The following is a 27458-nucleotide window of genomic DNA, read 5'->3' as shown; positions in this document are numbered from 1 at the left end:
AAACATCAATGTATCTAGAGCTGAAATAGTGCTGTTCAAGCAATTGAAAATTGGTCAAAGGCCAAGCTAACAGTGGTTTACATGCAGGAAGATGGGGTGACAGGATTCTACCCATGTTTTCCCCAATGGACCAATCTCAATTGGCTGGAGTGAATGACACCTTGCAATACAGCAGTCTTAAAAAGATGACACCTCTTAAAGGTCCTCTCAGAGGCCAGATAGCAAAACATAGAGGAGGCAGGCATGATAAAAAACTCATGCTTTATTTGTTTGTCACATGTCTACAGTATGCACCCTGAGCATTGGCACTGCTTTCTCGTCATAAGGACATTTTGGGTGCATGGTAAGGTAAAAGTGAATCATAGAGTCATAGAAAAGTACAACACAGAAACCAGCCCTTTGGCCCATCTAGTCTGTACTGAATCATTTAAATTGTCTAGTCCCATCACCCTGCAACCAGACAATAGACACCCCCGACCCCACCATCCACGTACCTATCTAAATGCCTCTTAAACATTGAAATTGAGCTTGCATGTACCACTTGCACTGTTAGCTCATTCTACAGTCTCATAACCTTCTCAGTGAAGAAGTTTTCCCCCGTGTCCCCCTTAAACATCTCACCTTTCATCCTTAACGCATGACCTCTAATTGTAGTCCCACCCAACCTCTGTGGAAAAAGTAATACACACAAAATACTGGAAGAACTCATCACCCAGGCAGCATTTTGTGTGTATTACTTGCATTTCCAGCATCTGCAGATTTTCTCTTCTCAGTGGAAAAAGCCTGCTTGCATTTACTCTACTTATACCCTCAATTTTGTACACCTCTATTCAATCTCCCTTCAGTCTTCTACACTCCAAGGAATGAAGTCATAATCTATTCAATCTTTCTTTATAGCTCACATCCTCCCAGTCCCAGAAACATCCTTGTAAATTTTCTCTGCATTGTTTCAAACTTATTTACATCTTTCCTGTAGGCAGGTGACAAACTGCACACAGTACTCCAATTTAGGTTTCATCAACATCTTATACAACTTGAAAATAACATCCCAACTCCTGTACTCAATACTTCGATTATGAAGGTCAATGTGCTAAGAGCTTTCTTTACAACCCTATCTACCTGTGCTTCCACTTTCAATGACTTATGGACCAGTATTCCCAGATCCGTTTGCTCTACCACACTCTTTAGTGCGCTACCATTCACTGTTCAAGACCTACCCTGGTTGGTCCTACCAAAGTGCAATACCTCACACTTGTCTGCATTAAATTCCATCTTCCATTTTTCAGCCTGTTTTTCCATCTAGTCCAGATCCTGCTGCAAGCTCTGATAGTCTTTCTTGTTGTCCACTACACCACTGATCATGGTGTCATCTGCAAAGATGCCTTTTTAGTTAATCACATTGACATCTATATCAATGATCTGGATGATAAACAACAGACCCAGTATCGATCCCTGTGGTTCTCCACTGGTCACAGTCCTCCAGTCAGAGAGGCATCACCTACTACCACTCTCTGGCTTCTCTCACAAAAAGACAATGTCCAAATCAATTTACTACCTCAACTTGAATACCAAGTAAATGAATCTTCCTGACTAACCTCTTATGCGGAATCTTTCCAAAACCCAGCTAAAGTCCATGTAGACAACATCCACTCCCTTGGCTTCATCCACTTCCCTGGTAACTTCCTCAAATTGTGATTGGCTAGAGATAACGTACCAAGCCAGCTTATGAAGGCAAGTCACATATTACTTTCATCCTTCTGTTGTTGTGTCTTTCAGGGAACAAAGGACAAAAACCCTCAAGAGTCCTCTGTATATCAGTGCTCCTTGGTACCTTTTGCTGTATGTGTCCTACCCCTATCACTTCCCAAAATGCATCACCTCACATTAGTAGAGATTAAATCCCATCAGTTAATGGTCTATCTGATCCACAGCTCGATTTGAAGCCTTAAACAATCTTCTTGGAAGTCCACAACATCACCAAATTTTGTATTATCCATGGTTATTAGTAATAATTTCTATATTCATATCCAGTTTTTAAACCAATAATTACAAACACCAAGGATTCTGGCACTGAATCCTGTGGTACATCACTAGTCAGACGTCCAATCGTATAATCTTTCCACCACAGTCCTCTGCCTCGTATTACAAAGCTGATTTTGGACCCCCATGCAGCTCAACCTTCAGGATCATCCTATCAGATAGGGCCTTGCCTAAAATTAATTTCAATCATATCTACAGGCAGCATTCATCCTTCTAAACTACCTCCTGAAAGTACTTAAATTGGTGAGACATGATTGTTCCTGCACTAAGCCATGCTGACCATCTCTAATCAGTACTTGTCTTTCCAAGTGTAAATTTTAAAATACACTCTTCATTGAACAGAGCTGTTGGTGGAAACATACTTTACTGAACTTGGCCACGGTGTTATAAAATAGTATTGATATTTTAGGGTTCTTTAAGGTTGTGATAGCTGGGGTTGGTAATGGGGACAGGCTCCCTCTACTTATTAATTCACATAATGGCTTGCACCCCAAATTGTCTCTGACAACCAAGTTGAGCTCCTGCCTTTCACGTGTAGCTTTGCCACAAAGCCTGACTGAATCGATTCTATTGACAGGAAAAGGGGTAAAGGTGGGTTACCCCGTAAAACCAGTTACTTCAGGCAGATAGGACTCATCAGTTGTGATTGGCAGCTCATCTAGGAGAAAGAAAATTCTGATCTCAAACCTCCACTGCCTTGCAGCTGTACCCACTTATGGGGAAGGCTTTGGGAGTAAACCCAGAGGGAAAAATCTGGAACTGTAGTCCCTAAGGCAGCCCTACATTGAGTCCAATGCTGACTGGCAACTCCTGCTATGCTGCTGGTACCAAACTGTATCGGTCTCTGCCGTTGATGATGAGAGACATTGATCATGTGGATAGAAGCATAGAAACGTAGAAAACCTACAGCACAATACAGGCCCTTCAGCCCACTAAGTTGTGCCACACATGTCCCTACCTTAGAAATTACTAGGCTTACCCATAGCCCTCTATTTTTCTAAGCTCCATGTATCTATCCAAAAGTCTCTATTGTATCCACCTCCACCATCGTTGCCGGCAGCCCATTCCACGCACTCACCACTGTGTAAAAAAAAAACTTACCCCTGTCAACTCCTCTGTACCTACTCCCCAGCACCTTAAACCTGAGTCCTCTTGTGGCAGCCATTTCAACCCTAGGAAAAAGCCTCTGACTATCCACACGATCAATGCCTCTCATTATCATGTACACTTCTATCAGGTCACCTCTCATCCTCCGTCCCTCCAAGGAGAAAAGGCCGAGTTCACTCAACCTATTCTCATAAGGCATGTTCCCCAATCCAGGCAACATCCTTGTAAATCTCCTCTGCACCCTTTCTATGGTTTTCATATCCTTCCTGTAGTGAGGCGACCAGAACAGAGCCCAGTACTCCAAGTGGGGTCTGACCAGGGTCCCATATAGCTGCTGCAACATTACCTCTTGGCTCCTAAATTCAGTTCCATGATGGATGAAGGCCAATACACCATATGCCTTCTTAACCACAGAGTCAACCTGTGCAGCTGCTTTGAGCGTCCTATGGACTTGGTCCCCAAGGTCCCTCCGATCCTCCACACTGCCAAGAGTCTTACCATTAATACTATATTCTGCCATCATATTTGACCTACCAAAATGAACTACTTCACACTTATCTGGGTGAACTCCATCTGCCACTTCTCAGCCCAGTTTTGCATCCTATTAATGTCCCGCTATAACCTCCGACAGCCCTCCACACTATCCACAACACCCCCAAACTTTGTGTCATCAGCAAACTCACTAACCCATCCCTCCACTTCCTCATCCAGGTCATTTATAAAAATCACGAACAGCAAGGGTCCCAGAACAGATCCCTGAGGCACACCACTGGTCACCAACCTCCATGCAGAATATGACCTGTCTACAACCACTCTTTGCCTTCTGTGGGCAAGCCAGTTCTAGATCCACAAAGCAATGTCCCCTTGGATCCCATGCCTCCTTACTTTCTCAATAAGCCTTGCATGGGGTACCTTATCAAATGCCTTGCTGAAATCCATATACACTACATCTACTGCTCTTCCTTCGTCAATGTGTTTAGTCACATCCTCAAAAAATTCAATCAGGCTCATAAGGCATGACCTGCCCTTGACAAAGCCATGCTGACTACTCCTAATCATATTATACCTCTCCAAATGTTCATAAATCCTGCCTCTCTGGATCTTCTCCACTAACTTACCAACCTCTGAAGTAAGGCTCACTGGTCCATAATTTCCTGGGCTATCTCTACTCCCTTTCTTGAATAAAGGAACAACATCCGCAACCCTCCAATCCTATGGGCACAGCCAGAGGCTTTTTGCCAGGGCTGAATTGGCTAACACGAAGGGGTATAGTTTTAAGGTGCTTAGAAGTAGGTACAAGGGGGATGTCAGATGCAGGTTTTTCACTCAGAGAATGGTGGACGTGTGGAATACACTGCCAGTGAAGGTGGTAGATACAATAGTGTCTTTTAAGAGACTCTTAATTAGGTACATGGAGCTTAGAAAAATAGAGGGCTATATGCTAGGGAAATTCTAGGCAGCTTCTAGAGTAGGTTACATGGTCAGCACAACAGTGTGGGCCAAATGTGCTGTAGATTTCTATGTTTCTACGGGTTCATCAGATGCATGGAGCAGAGGTGCTTGCTACATGGGCAACAGCTTGCTCTCCATATCGTACCACTCAGGCTTGCATATCTAGACAGCTTGGATGCAATATCCATCGTCAACTCGTTATATATTAGAGGCACTTTATTGATTGGAAGGCACTATGAGATAATGCAAGCACGTAAAAGCCAGATCAGCATCTCTTCCATTTCTTTTCCTCTTTAGCCCTGTAATATCTTCCTTTCACTGCATATTCAAATTCTCTTTTGAATTTTAGTACTCACTGTTATTTTTCAACCCTTTTAAGCAGAGCTGTCTTAAAAATCAACATATCTCCACTCTCCATTTACTCAACATGGGGTTTTGTTTCTCTAACATGCTTCAAGCATCATTTTAAGATTCACATACACATGTTAGGCACACTGCCCTCATCTATCCCTTGTTACTTCAAACAGCATGACAGGTTTGTCCATCATCAATTGCCTTTAAGGAATCTGTGCTGACTTTAATTTATCCATTCATGCTTTTTTCAAATGGCAAACTGCTTTGTCCCAGAATGTCACCTTCAATTGTCTCCCATCACTGATGTTAAGATAGATTGGTCTTTGAAACCCTAAACGAAGTGTAATCTAAGGACAGTTAGAAAGTCATTGTCAGAGTCTATACAATTCTTACTCTTACTTCCCAAAGCAAATATCATTTTCATAATGCCTTTATCCCTCTTTTTCTCTTTTATCAAAGTCTCCTCAATTAAACAAAGTTGTCTGGACTATTGTGAGTGTTACCATTGTAGTAAGCCTCCTTTTTTGTCTCTCAGCTTCTTGGTAATTGGTTTAGTATTGTCACATCTATCAAGATAGAACAAGGAGCTTTGCCTGCCATTCAGACAGATTATTTCAAACATAAATACATCAAGAAAACAATGACAATGAAGAATATAGTGTAACAATTACAGAGAGAATACAGTGTGGTAGAAAAATAAAAGCCCTGACGATGTAGATTGATGATTAAGTGTTCATCTTTTTTCACCTAGTGGACTCTGGCAACAAATATTCCTCATTACGGAAAGTGCCTAGCTGGACCTTAACCACTTTACTTGGAAAGACTCCCATTCCTCAAGTGTGCAATTGCTTTGCATTTTTTATTTCATTCTTCTAGCCAGATTTTTGGCAAAAAAGACATGATTGGACCTTCGATGATTATCACAGGAAAGCAGCGTACATCGCTCAGGACCTGCCCTCTTCGCGCTGCTGCCATCAAGGTGGAGGTACAAAAGTGTTAGGATGCCCACCACCAGGTTCAGGTACAGTTACTACCACTCAACCATTAGGCTCCTGAACCAAAGGGGAAAACTTCACTCAACTTCACTTGCCACATGACTGAAATTCTCCCACAACATATGGACTCACATTCAAGAACACATTACCTCATGCTTTCGATGTTTATTACCTATTTTTTTATTATTTCTTCTTATTTTTGTATTTGCACAGAATGTTGTCATCTACACTCTGGCTGAATGCCCTAGTAGGGCAATCTTTCTTGATTCTGTTATAGTTATTATTCTATAGATTTGTTGATTATGCCAACAATAAAATGAATCCCAGGGTTGTATATGGTTTGATAATAAAATTTACTTTGAACTTTTGCTCCTTTCTGTAATTAATCTAACCATGATGACACAATGATTATAGTCATAAACACTCTTTCAAAGAAACATTCACTAGTTGCTCTCGTGCATTCTCCAAGCCCAAGTCCTGCTCATTTCTTTTACCACAGTCCTGGATCTACAGAAAATTGAGTATGCTCTCTTATGCATATTTCAAGATTTAATTCTTCTCATTACTTTTTGCATTATCCACAACTGTAGTCCATTTCAGGGTAATTATTCCAGCAAGTTATCGCAATTTACAAAAGCAATGGGTTTCTGAAAAACTTATAAGCTATATTTCATAAACTGGAAAGACTGGATGAAATAATTGTAGGTAGTTTGATGATGGCATTTGATTGAGCACGGAGTGGTACAGTATTCAATCTAGGTTAAAAGTAGATTTACAAGACAAGGGCATGCACTTCAAAAACGTAAAAGAACAAGTATACAAACAGTATTTTTGGAAGTTGAGGTACAGTTTTACTACCACTAGTATAAATACTGTTCCTCATTTCTAAATAATAGAAAATTATCATAACTCTGCCATGTTTTATTTGTTTGTTGGATCAATATTCTTACTTCACCTCTTCATTCTATGTTCCTCATAGTCTGCAATATTAAATCCTGAATCATCTTTGAGTACAATTTCTTATACTACCTCTGGAGAGGTAGGCGGAGCTAGCAAGGAGCATGGGAATGCCTAGGAAATTAGGATTAAGAAAAACGACAAGACGCTCTATACATATGTGAAGAGGGTGACTAGAGTGAGGGTAGGATCAATCAAGGATAGAAGACAAAACCTGGAGTCAGAGGAGGTAGGGGAGTCTCCCACCATGGGAAACATCCTTTCCACATCTACCATGTCTAGGCCTTTCAACATTCAAAAGGTTTCATTGAGATTCCCCCCTCATCCTTCTAAATTCCAGCAAGTACAGACCCAAAGATATCAAACATTCCTCGTATGATAACCCTTGCATTCCCGGAATCATCCTTGTGAACCTCCTCTGAACCCTCTCCAATGCCAGCACATCTTTTCTTAGATGAGGAGCCCAAAACTGTTCACAATAATCAAGGAGAGGTCTCACCACTATCTTATAAAGCCTCAGTATCACTTTCCTGCTCTTGTATTCTAAACCTCCTGAAATGAATGCCAACATTGCACTTGCCTTCCTCCCCACCAACTCTACCTGCAAATTAACCTTTAGGGAGTTCTGCACAAGGACTCCCAAGTCTTTGCATCTCAGAAATTTGGATTTTCTCCCCATTTAGAAAATGGTCTGCACATTTATTTCTTCTACTAAAGAGCATAAACATGCATTTTCCAACATTGTATTTCATTTGCCACTTTGTTGCCCATTCTTCTAGTCTGTCCAAGTCCTTCTGCAGCCTACACATTTCCTCAACACTACTTGCCCCTCCACCAATCTTCATATCATCTGCAAACCTGGCAACAAAGCCATCTATTTCATCATCTAAATCATTGATATAAATATAAACATAAATCACAAAAAGAAGCGGTCCCAACACAGACCCCTGCGGAACACCACTAGTCACTGGCAGCCAACCAGAAAAGGATCCTTTTATTCCACTCACTGCCTCCTACCAATCAGCCAGTGCTCTAACAATGCCAGTAACTTTCCTGTAATACCATGTACTCTTAACTTGGTAAGCATTCTCATGTGTGGCACCTTGTCAAAGGCCCCTGAAAGTCCAAATATACAACATCCACTGCATCCGCTTTATCCATCCTACTTGTAATCTCCTCAAAGAATTCCAACAGGCTCATCAGGCAAGATGTTCCCTTAAGGAAACCATGCTGACTTTGTCCTATCTTGTCCTGTGTCACCAAGTACTCCATAACCTCATACTTAACAATTGACTCCAAAATCTTCCCAACCACTGAGTTCAGGTTAACTGGTCTATAATTTCCTTCTGCTGTCTTCCTCCTTTCTTAAAGAGTGGAGTGATATTTGCTTCCTGTCACCTGACATTACCTGGATTGGAGATAGAGACCATGGGGATAGTTTGAGTGAACTAGGGTTTTTCTCTTTGGAGTGAAGGAGATTGAGAGGTGACTTAATAGAGATGTACATGATTATAAGAGCCATAGATAGAGTAGACAGCCAAAGACTTTTTCCCACAGAGCAGAAATGGCCAATACGAGGGTACATAGTTTTAAGGTTACAGGAGGAAAGTATAGGGGGATGTCAGGGGTAGATTCCGCCCCCCCCCCCCGCAAATGGCAAGTGGTTTTACACAGAGTGGTAGGTGCATGGAATGAGCCACTGGGGTGGTGGTACAGTCATCTACAATAGGAACATTTAAGAAACTAGGCGAGCCCATGGGAAAATGAAGGGCTATGTGGAAGGGAAGCATTAAGCACTAGGTTTAAGAGTTCAGAGTTCAATTCTGGCACCGTTCTGTAAGGAGTCTCCGTACATCCACACCACGGAAAGCGTGGGCTTTCCCCAAGTGCTCCGATTTCCTCCCACAGTCCAAAGGCATAATGGGTAGGTTAATTGGTCACTGTAAAGTGTTCTGTGATGAGGTTAGGGTTAAACAGGGTTGTGGGCTCAAAGGGCTGAAAAAGCCTACTCCGTGCCATATGGCTAAATAAAAACAAATGACTGGGAGTATTTCAGAAAATGCAGGGTGAGTTCATTGCAGAGAAGCAGCAGCAGTCAAAATGGAGGATGAGGCAGCTATGGATAAGAAGGGAAGTCAAAGACAGCATAAAAACAAAAGAGAGGGTATACGATATAGCAAAATATAATGGTAAGATAGAGAATTGGCAAGCTTTTATAAAACAACAGAAGATAACTATAAAAGCAATGAGACAGATGAAATATGAAATAAGGCAAGGTAGCCAACAATATAAAATAGGACACCAAAATTTTTTTTCCAGACACATAAAGAGTAAATGAATGTTGAGAGTGTACACCAGACGATCAGAAAAAGATGCTGGTGAGGTAACAATGAGAAATAAAGAAATGGTGGATGAACTGTGTAGGTATTTTATGCAAGTCTTCATTGTGGAAAACACCAGCAACATGTCAGATATTTGAGAGTTGGGGGCAGAATTGAGTGTATTCATCATTATTAAGGGGAAGCTAAAAGGTCTGAAGGCACAGCAGATGAATCAACTGGACCAGACGGACTACACCCCAGGGTTCTGAAAATGGGAACTGAAGAGATTATGGACGCATTAGTAGTGATCTTTCAAGAATCACTAAATGCTGGAATGTTTCCAGAGGACTGGAATAATCATAATGTCAAAAGATTAGCTAATAGGCAGAGGCAAAGTGTTGGAATAAAGAAGGGATTTTCTAGTTGGCTCCTAGTGACTAGTGATGTTCTGCTACTTTGGTAGTGGATTCATTATTTTTCACATTATATGTTAATGATTTGGTTGATAGAATTGATGGCTCTATACTCAAGTTTACAAACAATACAAAGATAGGTGAAGGGGCAGGTAGTGTTGAGGAAGCAGGAAATCTGCAGAAGTATGTGCAAATTAGGAGAATGGGTAAAGAAGTGGAAGATAGAATACAGCGTAGGGAAAGGTATGGTCATGCATTTGGGTAGAAGGAATAAAGGCGTAGACTATTTTCTGAATGGGGAGAAAATTCAGAAATCAGAGGCATAAAGGGACTTGGGAGTTCCTTTCTTTTTTAAATCTTTTTATTAGTTTTCAAGTTCATGAACATAATAACAATAGTGATATAAAGAGGTTGGAATTACATTATTGATAATAAACATATACAAGAGAAACTACAAATAATACAAGTGTAATAAACTTCCAACCTCTTGATATAATTAACCAAGAGAAAAAAAAAGAAAAAAATATCATAAAGGAACCCCCCCCCCCAAAAAAACAAACAGAAAACAGGTCTGACCCAATATATTAGATCGAATACATTCATTAATGTCATAAACTCCGCTCCTCTATTCGTATATTCTAAGTTAATAAAAAGGATTTGGAAAAGCTCAAACTACATCATATGAAAATGTTGAATAAATGGCTTCCACGACTCTTCCAATTTAACCAAAGGATCAAAAGTGACACTTCTGATTTTTTTCTAAATTTAAACATGATATAGTTTGAGAAAACCATTGAAATGTAGTAGGAGGATTGGTCTCTTTCCAATTCAATAAAATGGACCTTCTGGCCGATAATGTGACAAATGTAATCATACGACAGGCTGAAGAGGATAAAGAGCTATGTTCCATCATTGGCAAACCAAAAATTGCTGTAATAGGATGGGGTTGTAAATCGAAACAAAACTGTTGAAATGATATCAAAGGGGAGTTCCACTGTAGGATTCTCTAAAGGTCAACTTGTAGGTTGAGTGTGTAGTAAGGAAAGTAAATGCAATGTTAGCATTCATTTTGAGAGGACTAGAATATAAAAGTAAGGATGCAATGCTGAGGCTTTCTAAGGCATTGATGAGACCACATTTGGAGTATTGCAAGCAATGTTTGGCCCTATATCTAAGGAAGGGTGTGTTGGCATGAGAGAGGGGCCAGAAGAAGTGTACAAGAATAATCCATGAATGGTCAAGAGGTTAACATATGAGGAGTGTTTCATGGCTCTGGGCTTGTATTGACTGGAATTTAGAAGAAAAGGAGAGGGATCTCATCAAAGCCTAGCAAATATTGAGAAGCCTGGATAGACTGGTCATGGAGATAGTGTTTTAAATAGTGGGAGAGTCTAGGACCAGATAGCACACAGAATAGAAAGACACCCCTTCTGAACAGAGATTAGGAGAAATTTCTTTAACTGGATGGTGGTGAACCTGTAGAGTAAATTAACCATAACCATCAAAGGTAATGAAAAGTAGTTGGGTAATTTAAAGCTGAGTTTGATGCGGTCTTGATTATTAAAGGCATTACAAGTTATAGAGAAAAGGCAAGAGAATGGGATTGAGAGAGAAAATAAATTAGCCATGATCGAATGGTAGAGCAGACTCATTGGGCTGAATGGCCTAATTCTGCTGCTATATGTATCGAAAACACCTTGAGCTACGATAAAAGATGCATATGAGCTTGTTAAGTGTTGTCTGATTCTTCTCCTGTAAACACAATGGAACATTTTCTTCTATTTAAGGGCAACAGCTTTTGTTGCTATCCATAAACTCAGAACTAAATGCTATCATTATAGACCCTTTTCTGGTATGAAAGACTATGACAATCTTTTGAATAGAGCTGCAAAAGATATTTTGACTACAGCTAATAACATCAGGTGCTGTTTCACTTGAGGTATGATGCAGGTTGGTTCAACATTGTATGGATTTAATGGAATTTCATGGATTATGGAATGCTAAAATATAATTGCTGGCCCTTTCCTAAAAAGCACTCATTATCTTTATCCTCTACGTTTGAATTAAGTATTTGTCAGACACCAACTCTTTTCAAACTGATAATAAAATCAGCACCTCTGTTGGATATTGTGATGATGATGCTACTCCAGAGGTTGAGTCTTAGGCTGATATTTGCAAAATATTGAAATAAATAAAACAGGCATAAGAATTAGAAATGAGCAGTCTAATTACATCATCACAAAAGTGTTTACTGAAAAGTAAACATTCTGCTACAGTATTAGTCATAAATCCAATTCATTTGAATAATTTTTTATAAAATGTTTTTGCACAGGCAAACAACTGACCTGGCTACTTAAGGAGTTAAATTGGAAGGAATTACAACTCTGGCAACCTGAGGAGTTTTCTTTTGCTGATAGGAAGTCCAGTCTTTCTGAAACTGACTGAATATGACACAGTTAATTGCATCAACTTTTGTATAAAGAAGTCCTGTATAAACATTCTTGCCATGTTGATTATATAAAACCTTCAAGTTTATTGCCTACATGCAGTAATTATGCAACAATGTGGGACTATCTACAATTCATTTGACAAACATGGTTTCTGATGCGCTAGTTATAAGCAACTGATTCCTCAACAGCCACACTATTCTGACATTTTACTAAAAGAAATGTATTTTCTCTTATCCACTTTCCTTACCTAATTAAAAGTAGGCATTGTTAACATAGGCAGTACCTCAAGTCACTTGTTACCCAAGGAAATAAACATGTTTACCATTACATGATGACTTGTTCTTAAACAGTTAAAATACATGTTGAACATTAGTGAATTTTTAAATAAAATTCATGAACAGTATAGATGCTAAAGATTTAGATATAACCATAACCAAAATACCAAAAAGCAACATCTTTTTAAGATCATGGCTAAGGAGCTTTCTTAATCAACAAATACATTTGTGTGTAAAAGGAAGATTTCACTAATGATACAAAACCACAAAACATAGGAGCAGAATTAGGTGATTACATCCATTGGGTCTGCTCCAAAACTCGATCAGAGCTGATTTATCATCCCTCTCAACCTCATTCACCTGCCTTCACCCTGTAAACTTTGACACCCCTTACTAAACAAGAACCTATCAACCTCTGCTTTAAATATATCCAATGGCTTCATCTGAGCAGCCATCTGTGAAAATGTATTACATAGGTTCACCATCCTCTGTCTAAAGAATTTCCTGTTCATCTCTGTTCTAAACAGATGCCTTTCTGTCCTGAAGCTCTGCTCATTGGTCCGAGGCTCCCCCACTATAGAATAACATCAATGTTATTGTGCTATTTTTAAAATATATTTTCATTTGTTAAAGATTTTCAACAATGCAATAAACACATATCTTAATTCATGCTAACAAATAAAAATTCAGTATGAGGGGATTATTTTAAATAATATTCAATTTAATGTATACTCTGAACATATAAATGGTATTAATTCTACTGGAAGAACTTAATGGTAGTGTTGAAATGATCAAAACATACAGCAGTTGGAAACAACATAATGCATCAGAGCTTATTTCAAACAGCATATTAAAGGCTGACTGGAATCAGCAAACAAAAAAAAAATCACTCTAGTAACAACACATTCTTCATATCCTAACCAAGATAATTTTCATTGTAATTTGATGATATTAGGACACATCTTCACAAATTATTTTGCTTATCAACAGAAATTGCAAAAACATAAGCAAAATTCATACCAACATTTGAAGAATTTGCCTGTTCATCCTCTATTGATACATCCCCATCAAAGCAATCAAATATGCTCCATCACTTGGTGCCCTTGGGAGCATGGAAATGGATCTTCTGTCTGTACCATTGCAATCCACGTTGTGCTCCCACAACAATGAATATGACACTAATTAAGTGGACTATTTTGCTTAAAATGGCATTTAACTGCTTAAGTGTTGTTGCAACTCTACTCATTAAGGCAAGTGTTCAATATACATGACTAAGTGCACTATTGTAAATTAGTAACTTAAGCAAATGTGCACAGAGTGCATGAAAAGGATAAAAGGCAGTGGTATATATATATACAGAGTAAGGTCAATTTCAAATCTTGGATAAGACCATAAAATACAGGAGAAGAATTAGGCCATTTGGCCCATTAAGTCTGCTCCACCATTGGGGCTGATGAGCCCTAATCTCCTGCCTTCTCCCTGTATCCCTTCATGCCCAGACTAACCAAAAATCAATTAATTAATCAATTAATCTCTGCCTTAAATATACCCAATGACTTGGCCTCTACAGCCACCTATGGCAATGAATTCCACAGATTTACCACTCTCTGCCAAATAAATTGGTCCTCTTCACTATTCTAAAAGGACACCCCCCCATTTGTAAATATTCTACTTACGGATAACTTGAGGAAGATCTAGCCTAATAGGAGGATTGAATTCAGCTGGTGTATATGTAATTAACTACATTCCTGGATTTAGCAAATGGAGATCTCAATTGAAACAGCCATCTGATTTCAATGTGGTTGACTAGGCAAACAAAATCAAAGTAATCTTATTATCCAAAGTATATATATGCTCCCTTATACAGCATAGAGAATATTTTCTTTCAAGTGTTTACTGGAAAATAAAGAAATACAATGGAATTTATAAAAATTATAGATAAACAAAGATATTAGATAGAGAGGGAATTATCATGAAAGAGAATAGCCAAAATAGAAGGTAAATGTAATGAGAGGAGCAAGAAATGGAGATGTAAAGAGAGATAGGGTCTCTTATTTAATTACTTATAGCTGAGACTATACCAGTAGAGTAGTGTAAATGCTGTATGACTCTGGACTACTTTCTTCAGACAACCAGTACTATCCCACATTTTAATAATTGAAAATGGGGGAAAGCATAAACAGTCTGCATGTTTTCTTTGGAGTTGACTTCCACCTGAGAACTAGACTGGATTGGCAAAGTTCATGGCCTGAATAGAGTTTTACCATACATGGTCAATAATTCTCAAAAACTAACTTTCTTTCAGTGTCTAACCCATCCTCAAAAACTAATAGGATGTCTTAAGAATGACATCCAACAGAAAGTATACCATTTAATTCTTGGCTTGCCCAGGGGTTGTAAAAGCATTAAGGAGTTATGAGGAGAGTCACACCTTTTAGAAAAAAAAAACTATTTTGAAATCTGCACAGATGCTGAAGTGTTTAGAAACATGTCCAAATGATTTTCTGGTTACCTGCAACCTTTAGCAAATTAGCAATGAGGTTCAATAACTATCAAGGGTAGTTATTCTGACCATATCTTATTAAAGGCAGCCATTAACTACCATATGGATGGTTAGAATATGGAAAGTATACCCATTATGGTTGTAGGTTGTCTTTTTTATCTGGATGTATGCATTGTGTGCTTTATTATTTGAACTGAACTTCATACAAAGAACATCTTTACTTCTGGACTTGAGAAAGGGGACAGGATATTAATTAAATAGCTGAAGATTTTATTAATATCCTGCCTTGAGGAACTGTGCCAAGATGATCCTGAGATGGCTAGTTGCCAAAACTACATCTATCCATATTGACATCAGGTGTTAATCCTGTCAATTGCCTTAGTATTATACTCCATCAAAAGTAATTTAGGTCTGTTGAAAAAAAAATGTTTGTTTGTTTTTAATCAATGACAGGCTAAGCAGAAGACTAAAATACAGTGGGAAAAAATTTCTAAGAATCTCCTTCTGACCAGCATTATACAGCAATCCATAAAGCTTGAAGGAGGCCAGAAAGTAAACCTTAATGTTATTTTTATGTTATTCTCTATAGGCTACTAATCATCAGTAAGCAGTGTGCATGATTTCAATGTAGTAAGTCTTCAGTCAGCTAACTTGTCAACAGCAACTCAACATAATAGGATGATGGCTGGTGTGCTAATGACAGGAAGGGATATGCAGAGTCATGAATGTTGAGGAGCCCTGGAAGTATCCTAGATATTTCAAACTTCCTATAAGAAAATAAAAGCCTACTCAAATACTGGGAAGTGTAAACAGAAAATTATTGCAGAGCTTTATACAGACAAATACAAGAAAACCAATCAACTGGATGAAAAGGAAGCATGAAAACTATTTCAAGGAATATCAAACATCGGGAAGGGGGCACAGGAGCCGTAGGTCCCATACCACCAGGTTCAAGAACAGTTATTACCCTTCAGTCATCAGGGTCCTGAACTAGTGTGGATAACTTCACTCACCTCAACTGCACTGATTCCACAACCGACGGATTCAGTTTCAAGAACTCTACACCTCGTGTTCTCAGTATTATTTATTTACTTGTTTATTTTCTTTTATTTGCACCATTTGTCTTCTTTTGCTCATGGGTTGTTTGTCAGTCTTTTTTGTGTAGTTTTTCATTGAATCTGTTGTATTTCTTTGTTTTACTGTGAATGCCTGCAAGAAAGTGAATCTCATATGGTGAAATATACTTACTTTGATAATAAATTTACTTTGAACTTTGAAAATTAACAGCAAATGTCAACACAATCTATTCCAACCCCATAACTTGGCTGTGTTTCTTTTAGCGATGTTAGAGGCGCTATATTAATGGACGTACAGTTATTGATGGGTTATGATAAGTAGAATTCCCATTGAATCTATGTTATGAAATTTATTTTTCACCAGATATTTTATTGACTTGTATGAAGGATTAGAGATTTGTGTATTCAATTGTGCAGTTATCAAAAAGAACCACAGTAAATTGTGTGAATGATATTTATAACCATCAAAGGAAGAATGAAAATCAAAGAGACTTGGAGAAATATGAAGAATAGAGTTGATTAAACTATGGTTAAACATGTTGTTATGTACTGCGAAAATTGAGAAAGGTAAATCAGACTATCTACTCAATACTAAAAAACTGAGGCATGGTGAAGGAAAGGCTTTAGTTGTCCATTGATATAAATCAACAAATGAAGGTTAGCCTTTATTTCATTGTGTCTTTGTCTATTTCCATCTGTATTGTTTGGGCATTGAACTTGATAAATAATTATATTGCAATGTAAATGGATGCATTGAAGTTTTATTGTGATTATAAAAATGTTTAAAGTGTTAAACTATGAGGGAAAATTGCATGGGTTTGCTTTTGGATCCAAATTAAACTTTTGAAATTATAAAATGCAAATGAATTAATTAAGAAACAGAGACTGAACTCCAGAAAAAAGTCTACTGTAAAGATAAATCTTATAATTTATCCTTGATCAAAGAGGAGTGAAATCAGTAAGCATGCATACATAAAAAGGGTTGTAGAGATCAGGAATCTTCTCCCCAAATGACAGTTATCAGAAATTTCTACAATGGATGCAGTCTTATTGGCTCTCCACTCAGAACACCTGGAACACCTGGACATCAGAAAAATATATGTTGAGCTATTGTTTTTTGATTATAGCTTGGTGATCCATCATCCACTCAGTAGTAATTAACAAGTTTAAAAGTTGGGCTTCTGTAGCTTCCTCTGCAACTGGATCCCAGACTTCCTCAGTGGGTTGCCACAGTTGGTGCAAATGTGTACTATCACCTCCTCCTTGCTGACAATCATCACACCTTGTACCAAACGTTAGTAAGACCAAAGAATTGATTGCGGACTTAAAGAAGAGGAAGTTGGGAGAACACACAGCAGTCCTCATTGAGGGGTCAGCAGTGGAAAGAGTGAACAGCTTCAAGTTGCTAGATTTCAACATCTCAAAATATCTGTCTTGGGTCCAACACACTGATGCAATCACAATGAAGGCATGTCAACAGCTCTTCTTCATTAGGAGTTTGAGGAGATTTGGTATGCCACCTAAAACTCTTTCAAATTTCTACAGATGTACAGTGGAGAACATTCTGACTGATTCCACCACAACCTGCTTTGAATCCTTCAGTGCACAGGATTACAATAGGCTGCAGAGGGTCGTAGATTCAGCCCGGCCCATCACTGGCTCAGTCTAACCCGCTACCAAGGACATCTTCAACAGGCAGTGCCTCAGGAAGGTGGCATCCATCATTTGGGACATTTCCTCTTCATGTTACTACTTTTGGTGAGGGGGTACAGGAACCTGAACACCCATACTCAACATTTTAGAAACTGCTTCTTCCCCTCTACCATCAGATTTATGAAATTACCCTGAACATTGTCAGATTATTCATCCTTTGAAAAATTTACTTATTTTTATAACACAGTAAAGTCTCTTTGGAGAGAAGGAGAATGAGAGATGACTTAGTAGAGGTGTGCATGATAGTAAGAGCAAATGAGTGGACAGCCAGCGTCTTTTTCCCTGGGGGGGAATGGCTAATTCGAGGAGGCATGAAGTTAAGGTGATTGGAGGAAGATATGGGGGAATGTCAGAAGTAGGATTTTCACACAGAGTTTGGTCAGAACACTCTGCCAGTGTTGGTGGCAGAGGTAGATTCAGAAGAGTGCAAAATTCTTAGGCTCATATACATAGCTAGGGTGCCTAAGACTTTTGCACAGTGCTACAGTAATTTATGTATTGCGCTGCATTTCTGCCACAAAAAAAACAAATATCATGACATATGTGAGTGATGATGAAACTGATTTTGATATGGTTTTCTATTGAGTACCGGGAGTGGTATGGCGCAGGGAGAAGGGGATCATGGTTGAGAAAAGGGGAAGGGAGATGGAGGGAGCTGGAAGCACCAGAGAGACATGCTGTAATGATCAATAAACCAATTATCTGGTAGTTAATAACCTTGCCTGGTATCTCAGGGCCGTGTGTATCTGCACCACACCACCTCCCACCCTTGGCACTCCTTCTCTGCCACGTGTCCCTGTCATGGTCCAGATCGGGGTCCCTTTAAATTTACCTTGTTTGTGTTACGATCCGGACCATTGATTCCCTGTTTTCCCGTGTCCCTCGACTTTGGTGATTAGAGGCAATTAACACTTGGCTGAACCGGTAGTTTATAGTCTCCGGCTTTCAGCCCTTCGGTGTGGGAGCGTCTGCAAAGTCACGGCGTGCCAATGTCAGCTGGCCGGAACAAGCCTAGTCTCTGCCGAAGCGAGTGCCGGTAATTCACCTTTCCTCACCGGAGCAACCCTATCCAGTTACCTCGCCGAAGTGAGCCTGCAAATTTCTTCATCAAGGTGGGTCCGTCAGTTAACCCGCCAGAGGGAATCAAGAACCGCTGTCTTCTGTTCCCAGGCCGAGTCGAGAGCTCGCCACTACCTGGAGGTTCCAAGTCAAGTCCTGGCCCTGGCGGCGTTCAAGTACCATGTCAAGTCCTGGCCCTGGCAGCGTTCAAATACCATGTCAAGTCCTGGCCCTTGCGGCGTTCAAGTACCCTGTCAAGCCCTGGCCCTGGCGGCGTTCAAGTACCCTGTCAAGTCCTGGCCCTGGCAGCGTTCAAGTACCATGTCAAGTCCTGGCCCTGGCGGCATTCAAGTACCATGTCAAGTCCTGGCCCTAGTGGCTTCCCAGTTCTGAGTCAAGTCCTGGCCCTGGCGGTCTGTGATTCCTGTCCTACCCCCTTGTCTGAAACCCTTCTCTACCCCTCTCGTCTCTAGCCCTCGTCTGCAGCCCCCGCCTGCACTTCGGTCTAGTTCCATCACCGGAGCTAGATAGGTACTGTCTGGTGTCCATTCGTGTTGGTCTTGTCTTGTCTTGTCCTCACCTCTGTGGGGTAAGTCAGGCCATCTTGCCGTTGCCCCGCGGGGAGTCATGTCTTGTCTTGTCCTCGCCTCCATGGAGTAAGTCAGGCCGTCTTGCCGTTGCCCCACGGGGAATCATGTCTTGTCATGTCGTCCTCGCCTCCGTGGGGTAAGTCAGACTGTCTTTCCGTTGCCCTGCGGGGAGTCATGTCTTGTCTTGTCTTGTCCTCACCTCCATGGGGTAAGTCAGGCTGTCTTGCCGTTGCCCTGTGGAGGGTCATGAGTCCCGGCCCTATGTCCTGTACCCAAGGAGGGGTCCCGACTCTGTGTTCTGTGTATGTGTTCATGGTTCCATGTATCTGCTCTCCCGAGACCGAGGCTCTGTTTTCCATGTTCCTCCTCTCCCTGGCCCATGTCATGTCCATGCCTGGCTCTGCGGTCCGAGCCCGAGGCAAGACCCAAGTACTGGGTCCTTGCCCAGTCTCAGGCTTGGAGTCCATACCTTAACCTCTTCATGCCTCCTCTCGTTCTGGGAGCCGATTCCAAGTCCAAGCCCAGACCCTTGGTCCCAGCCTAGTCGTAGTCCTGAGTCCTTGTCCAGTTTGCTATTCCTGCTTCTGTCTTGCTCTCCTGGTATCGAACAATAAACTAAATCTAAGTAACCTCACAAGATGTGTCTTGCATTTGGGTCCACCCTTGCTCCCAATGCCCCGCCATTGTGACAGTCCCGCAGCCTTCCCACAACGTTCCACCCTCACCGTTCCCAACATCCTTTGCCCCCAGCAGATTTATAGACTGGCTCTCCTCTCCAAGTTGACAAATACAGTACTACGCAAAAGTCTTGGGCGCCCTAGCTATATATACGCGCCTAAGACCTTTGCACAGTACTGTACATTAAAGGTATTTAAGAGACTTTTAGGTAGGCAAGTGAATGAAAGAAAAATGGAGGGCTATGTGGGAGGGAAAAGTTAGATTGGCCTTGGAGTAGGTTAAAGGGTTGGCACAAAGTTACGGAGCAAAGGGCCTTTACTGGGCTGTTCTATATTCTAAATAGAAATGGTTGCCAAAAGATTTTGTTGTGATTTATTCAGAAGATACCTTCTAACTATTCAGATAATGAGAATGATTCACTTCCTCTCAAATGTACAAGTAGGTATTGTGGGTATAATGCCAAAAAGCAGTTCATTCACTGTATAAAAATGGATATAAAACAGATCTATTGCTTGTTTGGTTGGCATTCCTCTCTCCCTTCATCATCTGCCCGTTAAGCCTCATCCAAATTGATAACTGGATGATTTACTCCTGCTGAGTAAATAATTGTGGCAGTTTGTATATATCTATGGCAAACAATCTGATACTAGATCCAACGGCGAGCGCTTTCCATCGCACTCGCTTCCCACTCGCCCCAACACTCCCACACGGTCTGTAACCCAGACATTACCCCACACTGCTCCGTAGTTTTAAGGTTCATAGCTGGCAGCGGCAACAGAAGAGGCTCGGACAGCTGCACGCTGCCAAATATTTGAACTGGCATCGACCAGGGAGGAGTATATGTACCAGGTCAACGCCTTGAAAGCTCGCAATCCCCACTTCTACCCGCAATAATTAGTCTCTCGGCCGCTTACTTTTGAAAAGTGACAGGTCGAAACGTATTAACCAAAACCCACTGTGCTAAACACCAATAAATGTGAAGTTCCGCCCGGTTCACCAAGGCAGGCCTTGCTGTCATTTCTCTCACTAAGCGCATGTTTTATTTAATAACCTTCCCTCACCTCCCCCCACCCCTCCCCAGGTCCCCAGGTGTCTGAGTGCGCGCCAGGCTTGTTCTAACGTTTCAGTGCAGTTCTTCTCCAGTGAATCGATTTCAGCACCCCGACTTTTAATTTGAAACGCGGGACCGTCTCAGCCCCGTTCATTCACAACTCCCAGGAAGACCCGCTTCTCAGTCAGTCTTCGCAAACTGATCGGTCTTCGAGAAGACATCATCGCCAGTTGTTAACCTTCGGGACCACACACACACACACACACACACACACACACACACACACACACGCACACTCGCGCACACTCACACACACACACCGGCTGTTCCATCCGCGGGCGTTAACTGTATGGAAGACCTCCGTGCGATTAGGCGAATTATAACCATGGCGGGGATTTCATTCTTTTTAACCAAACGAATTTACTCCAGGACGAACAATAACCAGCATTTTCTAGAGGTAAAAACAAAAGCAGCTGCCTATCTCGGAGAGGCGCGCAGGGAGCACATCAGTGGAGGCGAGAGAACGGGGCGAAACCTATGTTCCGCTGCGCCCTCGCTCTTCCATTCCATTGCAAACTTACCATCACAGGGGGGACCCCAGCGACGAGAGAATAGAGGAGAACTGGCGGAATGGCACTGGCCTCATCGGGTCCCGGGTAGGGCTTGGTGTAAGTGTCGTCATGGCAGAAAAATCCCTGGATGTGGACACTGAAAGTGTCAGTGTATTCGAAGTAATATGCTAACATAACGGTCCCAGCCATTATAACCATCTGGAAATACAGCATGGTCGTGGAGTACAGAGTCGGGCTGATGGAGTATTAGTGTTGATAAATATTTTTTAAAAACACAACCCCCTTGTATTAGATGTTTTATAATTTCCGTATATTCCACACTTCCGATGGCACGGCAACTATGGCTCCAGTACACTTGCAGGATTCATCAGACAGGTCTCCACTTTCAGTGACTCATTAAAGCGGCTTATCCATTTAAAAGGACCGATTTTCCTGCACATTGTACATCCACCGTCTCTCTGGTGTAAACGCTGCCCTCACAGCCGAACCAAGCCTGAAATAAATGAATGTAACGTGTTCCGCTCCAGCCCTTGACTGGGAGACCAGCAAAGTGTCCCCTCCTCCTCTTTCTCTCTCCCTGTCTCTCTGCCAGCACTCCGGGTCTTCAGTGCTCTGGACTGATGTTTCTCAGTGCCTTCAACATCTGGTTGAGCATACACACTCACAGCTTCGAATCGGCACGCCGTTTCAAACAACATGTCCTAAAAGTTCATGTGCCGGGCATGATTTTTGGACCTAGCTGTTTGAATCGATGATATTCGTCAGTTCACTGGGATGTCCTGCCCCTTGTCAACTCGAAGGAAGGGATGTGTGGGTGAGGGAGCTAGACGCTGTTTACTGACGGGTCGCCGCGTTTTCCTCAATCGCACAAGCCCGTAATTTTCTTCCCTGTTGCATCAGTTCTGATCATATCTGTTTCTGAATGGTAATACTCATATTCCCCACCCCCAACATCTCGCAAAATGTCCGTGCTCCTCTGGCAGGCTTTTATCGATTGTATGAAGTTGTATTATCTCCAAAAAGGGACCTTTTATTCTCACTTGCAGTATTTTTATCAGCCCTTGAAACCAATCAATACGTCACTTTTCATTACAGACGGCCTCCAAAGTGCGGAGCCTGGTAATCAATTACTGGAACACCACACTATCATATATAATAACCTCATAAAATATCTAATTTTTATGCATGTAAAAATAACCATTGCAGTGGAATTCAAACCAAACCGATGAACTCGTTATTATTGTCCAAGAAAAGCCCAATTTAGTTTGCAATCTGAAAAAAATACAAACTTTGTTTTCAGCTTTCTGACCTAAGTGGAAACCTTAGCTATATAGCATTATGCTGTGGAACTATATTAGTCTTGGCTCAGGTGAAGAACTCTCTCAGCTGAATCTAAAAGCTGTGGGACCAATTTCAATCCTAAGACATGAGCTCATGATCCATTACAGTAAATCACTAGTTCTTTCAGCCCATGAAGTCTGCTTCATCATTCCATCATGGATGATTTATTATCCCTCTCAGCTCCACTCTCCTGCCTTCTCCCCTTAACCTTTGACGCACTTATTAATTAAGAACCTACCAAAGTTTGAAGTATACCCAATGATTAGCCCTCACATCCCTGCCCTGTGTGGCAATGAATTCCATTGGCTCACCATCCTCCAACTAAAGAAATTACTCATCATCTCTGTTTAAAGGGACATCCTAGCATTCTGTGGCTGTGCCCTCTGATCCTACTCCCCCACTATTGGAAACATCCTCTCCACATCCACACTGTCTGGACCTTTCAATATTCAATAGGTTTCAATGAGATCCCCCCTCATTCACCCTCATTCTTCTATACCCCAGCAAGTGCAATGCTCAAAAAGTTTAATGTTCAAAGTAAATTTAACATCAAAATACATATATGGACAACTCTGAGATTTGTTCTCTGCGGGCATACACAGTAAACCCAAGAGTCAGTGAAAAGCCCCACCCAAAAGGACAGGCAAACAACCAATGTGCAAAAGACAACAAACTGTGTAAATACAAAAGAAAAGAAATCATAATAATAAATAAGCAGTATATATTGAGAACATGAGATGAAGAGTCCTTGAAAGTGAGTTCATGGGTTATGGGAACGTTCAGTGATGGGGCAAGTGAAGTTATCCCCACTGGTTCAAGAGCTTGATGGTTGAGGGGTAATAACTGTTTCTGAACCTGGTGATGTGGGTCCTAAGGCTCCTGTACCTTCTTCCTGATGACAGCAGCGAGAAGAGAGCATGGCCTGTGTGGTGGGGAGGGGTCCTTGATAATGGATGCTGCCTTCCTGCAACAGTACTCCATGCAGATGGAGCAGTGGTTGGGAAGGCTTTATCTGTGATGGACTTGGCCATATCCTCTACTTTTGTGGGATTTTCCATTCAAGGGCATTGGTGTTTCCAGACCAATTCATGATGCAACCAGTCAATATTCTCTCTAGCACACATCTATAGAAGTTTGTCAAAAAGTTAGATATCATGCCAAATCTTTGCAAACTTCTAAGGAGGTAGGGGTGCTACTGTGCTTTCTTCATATTGCTGTTATATGCTGGGCCCAGGACAGATCCACTGAAATGATAAAACTGAGGAATTTAAAGCAGCTGGCCCTCTCCACCTCCGATCCTCCGATGAGAACTGACTCATGGACCTCCACTTTCCTCCTGAAGTCAATAATCAGTTTCTTTGTCTTTCTGAAATTGGATGAGAGGTTGTTGTGGCACTATTCAGTGAGATTTTCAATTTCCCGCCTCCATATGCTGATTCGTCACCACATTTGATTGGGCCAACGGCAGTGATGTTGTCCAAAAACTTAAACATGGCATTGGAGCTGTGTTTAGCTTCACAGTCGTAAGTATAAAGCAAGGAAAGCAGGTCCAGAGCCATCAAACACACCTTCTATGTCAACCCTTTCATTCCCAGGATCACTCTCGTGTACCTCCTCTGGACCCTCTTCAATGCCAGCACATCCTTAACTAGATAAGTGGCCCAAAACTGCAAACAATACTCGACAACTACAGTCTGGCATGCATGCTTGTTTCAAGTTGATAGTTGAATGTAGAGCAAAGTGCCAAATTTGAAGAAGGTGTCTCCTTGTTCAGGTGGTTGTAAATTATCACATGGCATAATTTGAGAAAGAACAGGAGAGTCCTGTTGAATATTTATCCCCTAACTAACATCACCACAACTAAATATCAGTACATTTATCTCCATTTTGTATTCAGGAACCTGTAGTGTATCATTGCCTTTTAAGTACAACAGAGATAGCAAGGAATTTCCTCCTCAACAATCAGTAAACATGTTAAAGGTGTATGTATGTGTATGTATATTATGTATTTGATATGTGCCTCCAAAAATGCCAGATGTAAATCTCTGCCCATGAAATAAATCAATGCAAGATATATTGTTAATATTTATTGTCTGTATGCTTGAAGTTACCATGTCTTGCAGAGATTCATTGTTCAGGCCGAAATTCCTTAACTCAGGCTGAGAATCATACCTTGGATGTTCTTGGCCACTTACCAACTCACAGCGAGCAAATTTTTGACTGGACAGGCAGTGGTGCATGTGTTATATTTGCTGAAATTTGCAGAGAAAGCACCAAGCCATTTTTCTGATTGTCTTCTCTGAATATTTACTCAGTGAGATGTAGAGATGAATAAGACCTGGTCCTGACGAAGGGTCTCGGCCCAAAACATCGACTGTACCTCTTCCTAGAGATGCTGCCTAGCCTGCTGCGTTCACCAGCAACTTTGATGTGTGTTGCTTGAATTTCCAGCATCTGCAGAATTCCTCGTGTTTGCATATTTTAAGAAGTAAACTTTGTTTCAAGCATGTTTTCAAATGACACTTGAATAACCAACGAAAAAGTACGGGTAAATGATCGTTCATGACTGTCATCAACCTCTCTACGCTGAAAAAAAAATGGAAGATAATGTGATTATTGGATTTGAATTATGAATTGTTGCTGATTGGATTTTTCCTTCTTCTTACTTTTCCTTGCTCTCTTCAATTTAATGCTTAATCTTAATGTGTATTGTGATTTTCAGTATTTGTAAACAAGGGTAAACTTCTTTTATTCAAATTGGGATAATGGATGGGGTGAGGTGGGACCTCTGTATTGCATTGAATTCACACAATTCCATGTTTCTTATTTATAGGTTGTGTGCATGAATGATAAAACCTGTACATAGTTCCCATTCATACTTGTCTTTGAGAAGTGTCACTTTCTCAGGTTCTATCATCCTTGCTGTCATATATGCGACGGAGCAGGGGACTAGAACATGGTGGCATATCTATGTACATGTCTCTTCTGAACCTCAAAGTAGGAAAGGTTGCTTGCTGACAAAAGATGACTTGCCAAGTTACTGCAGTGCATCCTGAGGATGGTGCACACAGCAGCCTTGGTGTACCATTGTTGATAACAGTGAATGGGGGATGCACTATCAACCCCACGTTGTCTTCTTAAGTCTTGTTAGAGTTGAACTCATTTCATTTCTCCCTTTATAATGGAAGAAAATTAACTGATGAAGCATTTGAAGGAGACTGGACCTTGGAAACCGCTCTGAGGAACTCTTCCAGCGTTAGGTTGTGGTTGACATGATGGGATGTCCATAGCAACAGCCATCTTCTGTTGTGTCGGCTCAAGTGTTTAAATTTTATTTCCATTGACTCTAATTTTTGTAAGGCTTTGTGATTCCCTGCTTGGTCAATTTTTGTCTGGATAACAAGTTCAGAGTCTTTCACCACAAATTCAGTTTCATCTTGTCTGTCTGCTGAGTTGCAAAGGTTTTGAGCCAAGAATATAATAATCTCAAGAACCAAAAGTTCCTGGTGAAATTAAGGTTTATAATCAGTGGAAATGGTATGGCTGAAAAATATCACTTGATAACACTTTCAATAAAAGCCTCCATTACACTGAATGATAATTCCCCTCAATGGTGCAATCCTTTATTTCGCTGGTTACGGGAAAGCAGTGTTTCTTCCATTGGTCACTGGATCCCAAGGATCTGCTGTGTGAAATGCATTGAGGTCATGATGACAGTGCCCCGCTAATTGTCAAAATTTAATTAACAAATCATGTGACTTCCAGCATGTAGCATGTTCAACAACTACAATAACAATAAAAACGATACTGGTTATAAATGAGAGGGGATCCAGCAGAATGATTCTTGAATCATTTACCACCACTGCCTATTCAATTTTAATAGAGAAGAAACCTTTTAATTAAATATACATGGTGTGATCATATCCAGAACGTATTAATTCATTTATTCTGACATTATACTTGAGAAAATACCTGGAGAAATAACCTCGAAAGTATAAATTCAATTACAGGAGTGCTCCAAGTCCCAGTAGTGTTCTCCCCCAGTTTACTACATATTGATTGGAGAGTGCATATCTGGAATGTTCCTGAGTAACATTGCAACAGGAACCCTGAAAAAATGATGAGATTTTGACTTCATCTCATACTTCAACTGCTTGGTTTGAATTGTAGCTAAATGATTGTATTTAGTGTTTAAAGGATCTTTTGCTCACGGCCTTCTAACAAAGCTATATCGCTTTCCATTGGTGGGCACAGTAATGATAAGTAAAGCCACAGTAATAAGGCTCATGAGTTAGCCTCAGCCAGATCCCAAACCATTGGTTGTCCTTGGTCAATGAGAAGATTAAACGGTGTTACGTGGGTTCCAGACAGCAGCCCCTTTTCGTTATGTTAGCTTACCATGGATCGTTTTGGATACAATAGCATTTTAGGACCTTGCAGACGGTCCTTTTCTCTTCTTGCCCCCTTCAGGATGCTGCCAAATCTTCACAGTGCTCATATTGACCCTGCCT

At 40.8% G+C, this 27458-nt stretch overlaps 1 protein-coding gene across 2 annotated transcripts in view; it reads right to left on the bottom strand.

The window, feature by feature from the left end:
• The window catches only part of LOC134354988 (phospholipid phosphatase-related protein type 5-like), a 214998-nt gene extending 192359 nt beyond the window's left edge, over positions 1–22639 (bottom strand). For both annotated transcript variants that reach the window (XM_063064587.1, XM_063064588.1), the window contains exon 1: positions 21616–22639. In XM_063064587.1, the coding sequence (XP_062920657.1) occupies positions 21616–21819 (204 nt within the window). In that variant the 5' untranslated portion in view covers positions 21820–22639. The remainder of the gene's footprint in view (positions 1–21615) is intronic.
• Between the last annotated feature and the right edge of the window lie 4819 nt (positions 22640–27458).

Source organism: Mobula hypostoma, chromosome 12, assembly GCF_963921235.1.
Source record: "Mobula hypostoma chromosome 12, sMobHyp1.1, whole genome shotgun sequence".
NCBI classification, from domain to species: domain Eukaryota; kingdom Metazoa; phylum Chordata; class Chondrichthyes; order Myliobatiformes; family Myliobatidae; genus Mobula; species Mobula hypostoma.
Note: the sequence above shows the minus strand (reverse complement) of the source record. Positions and strands in the feature narration are given on the sequence as shown.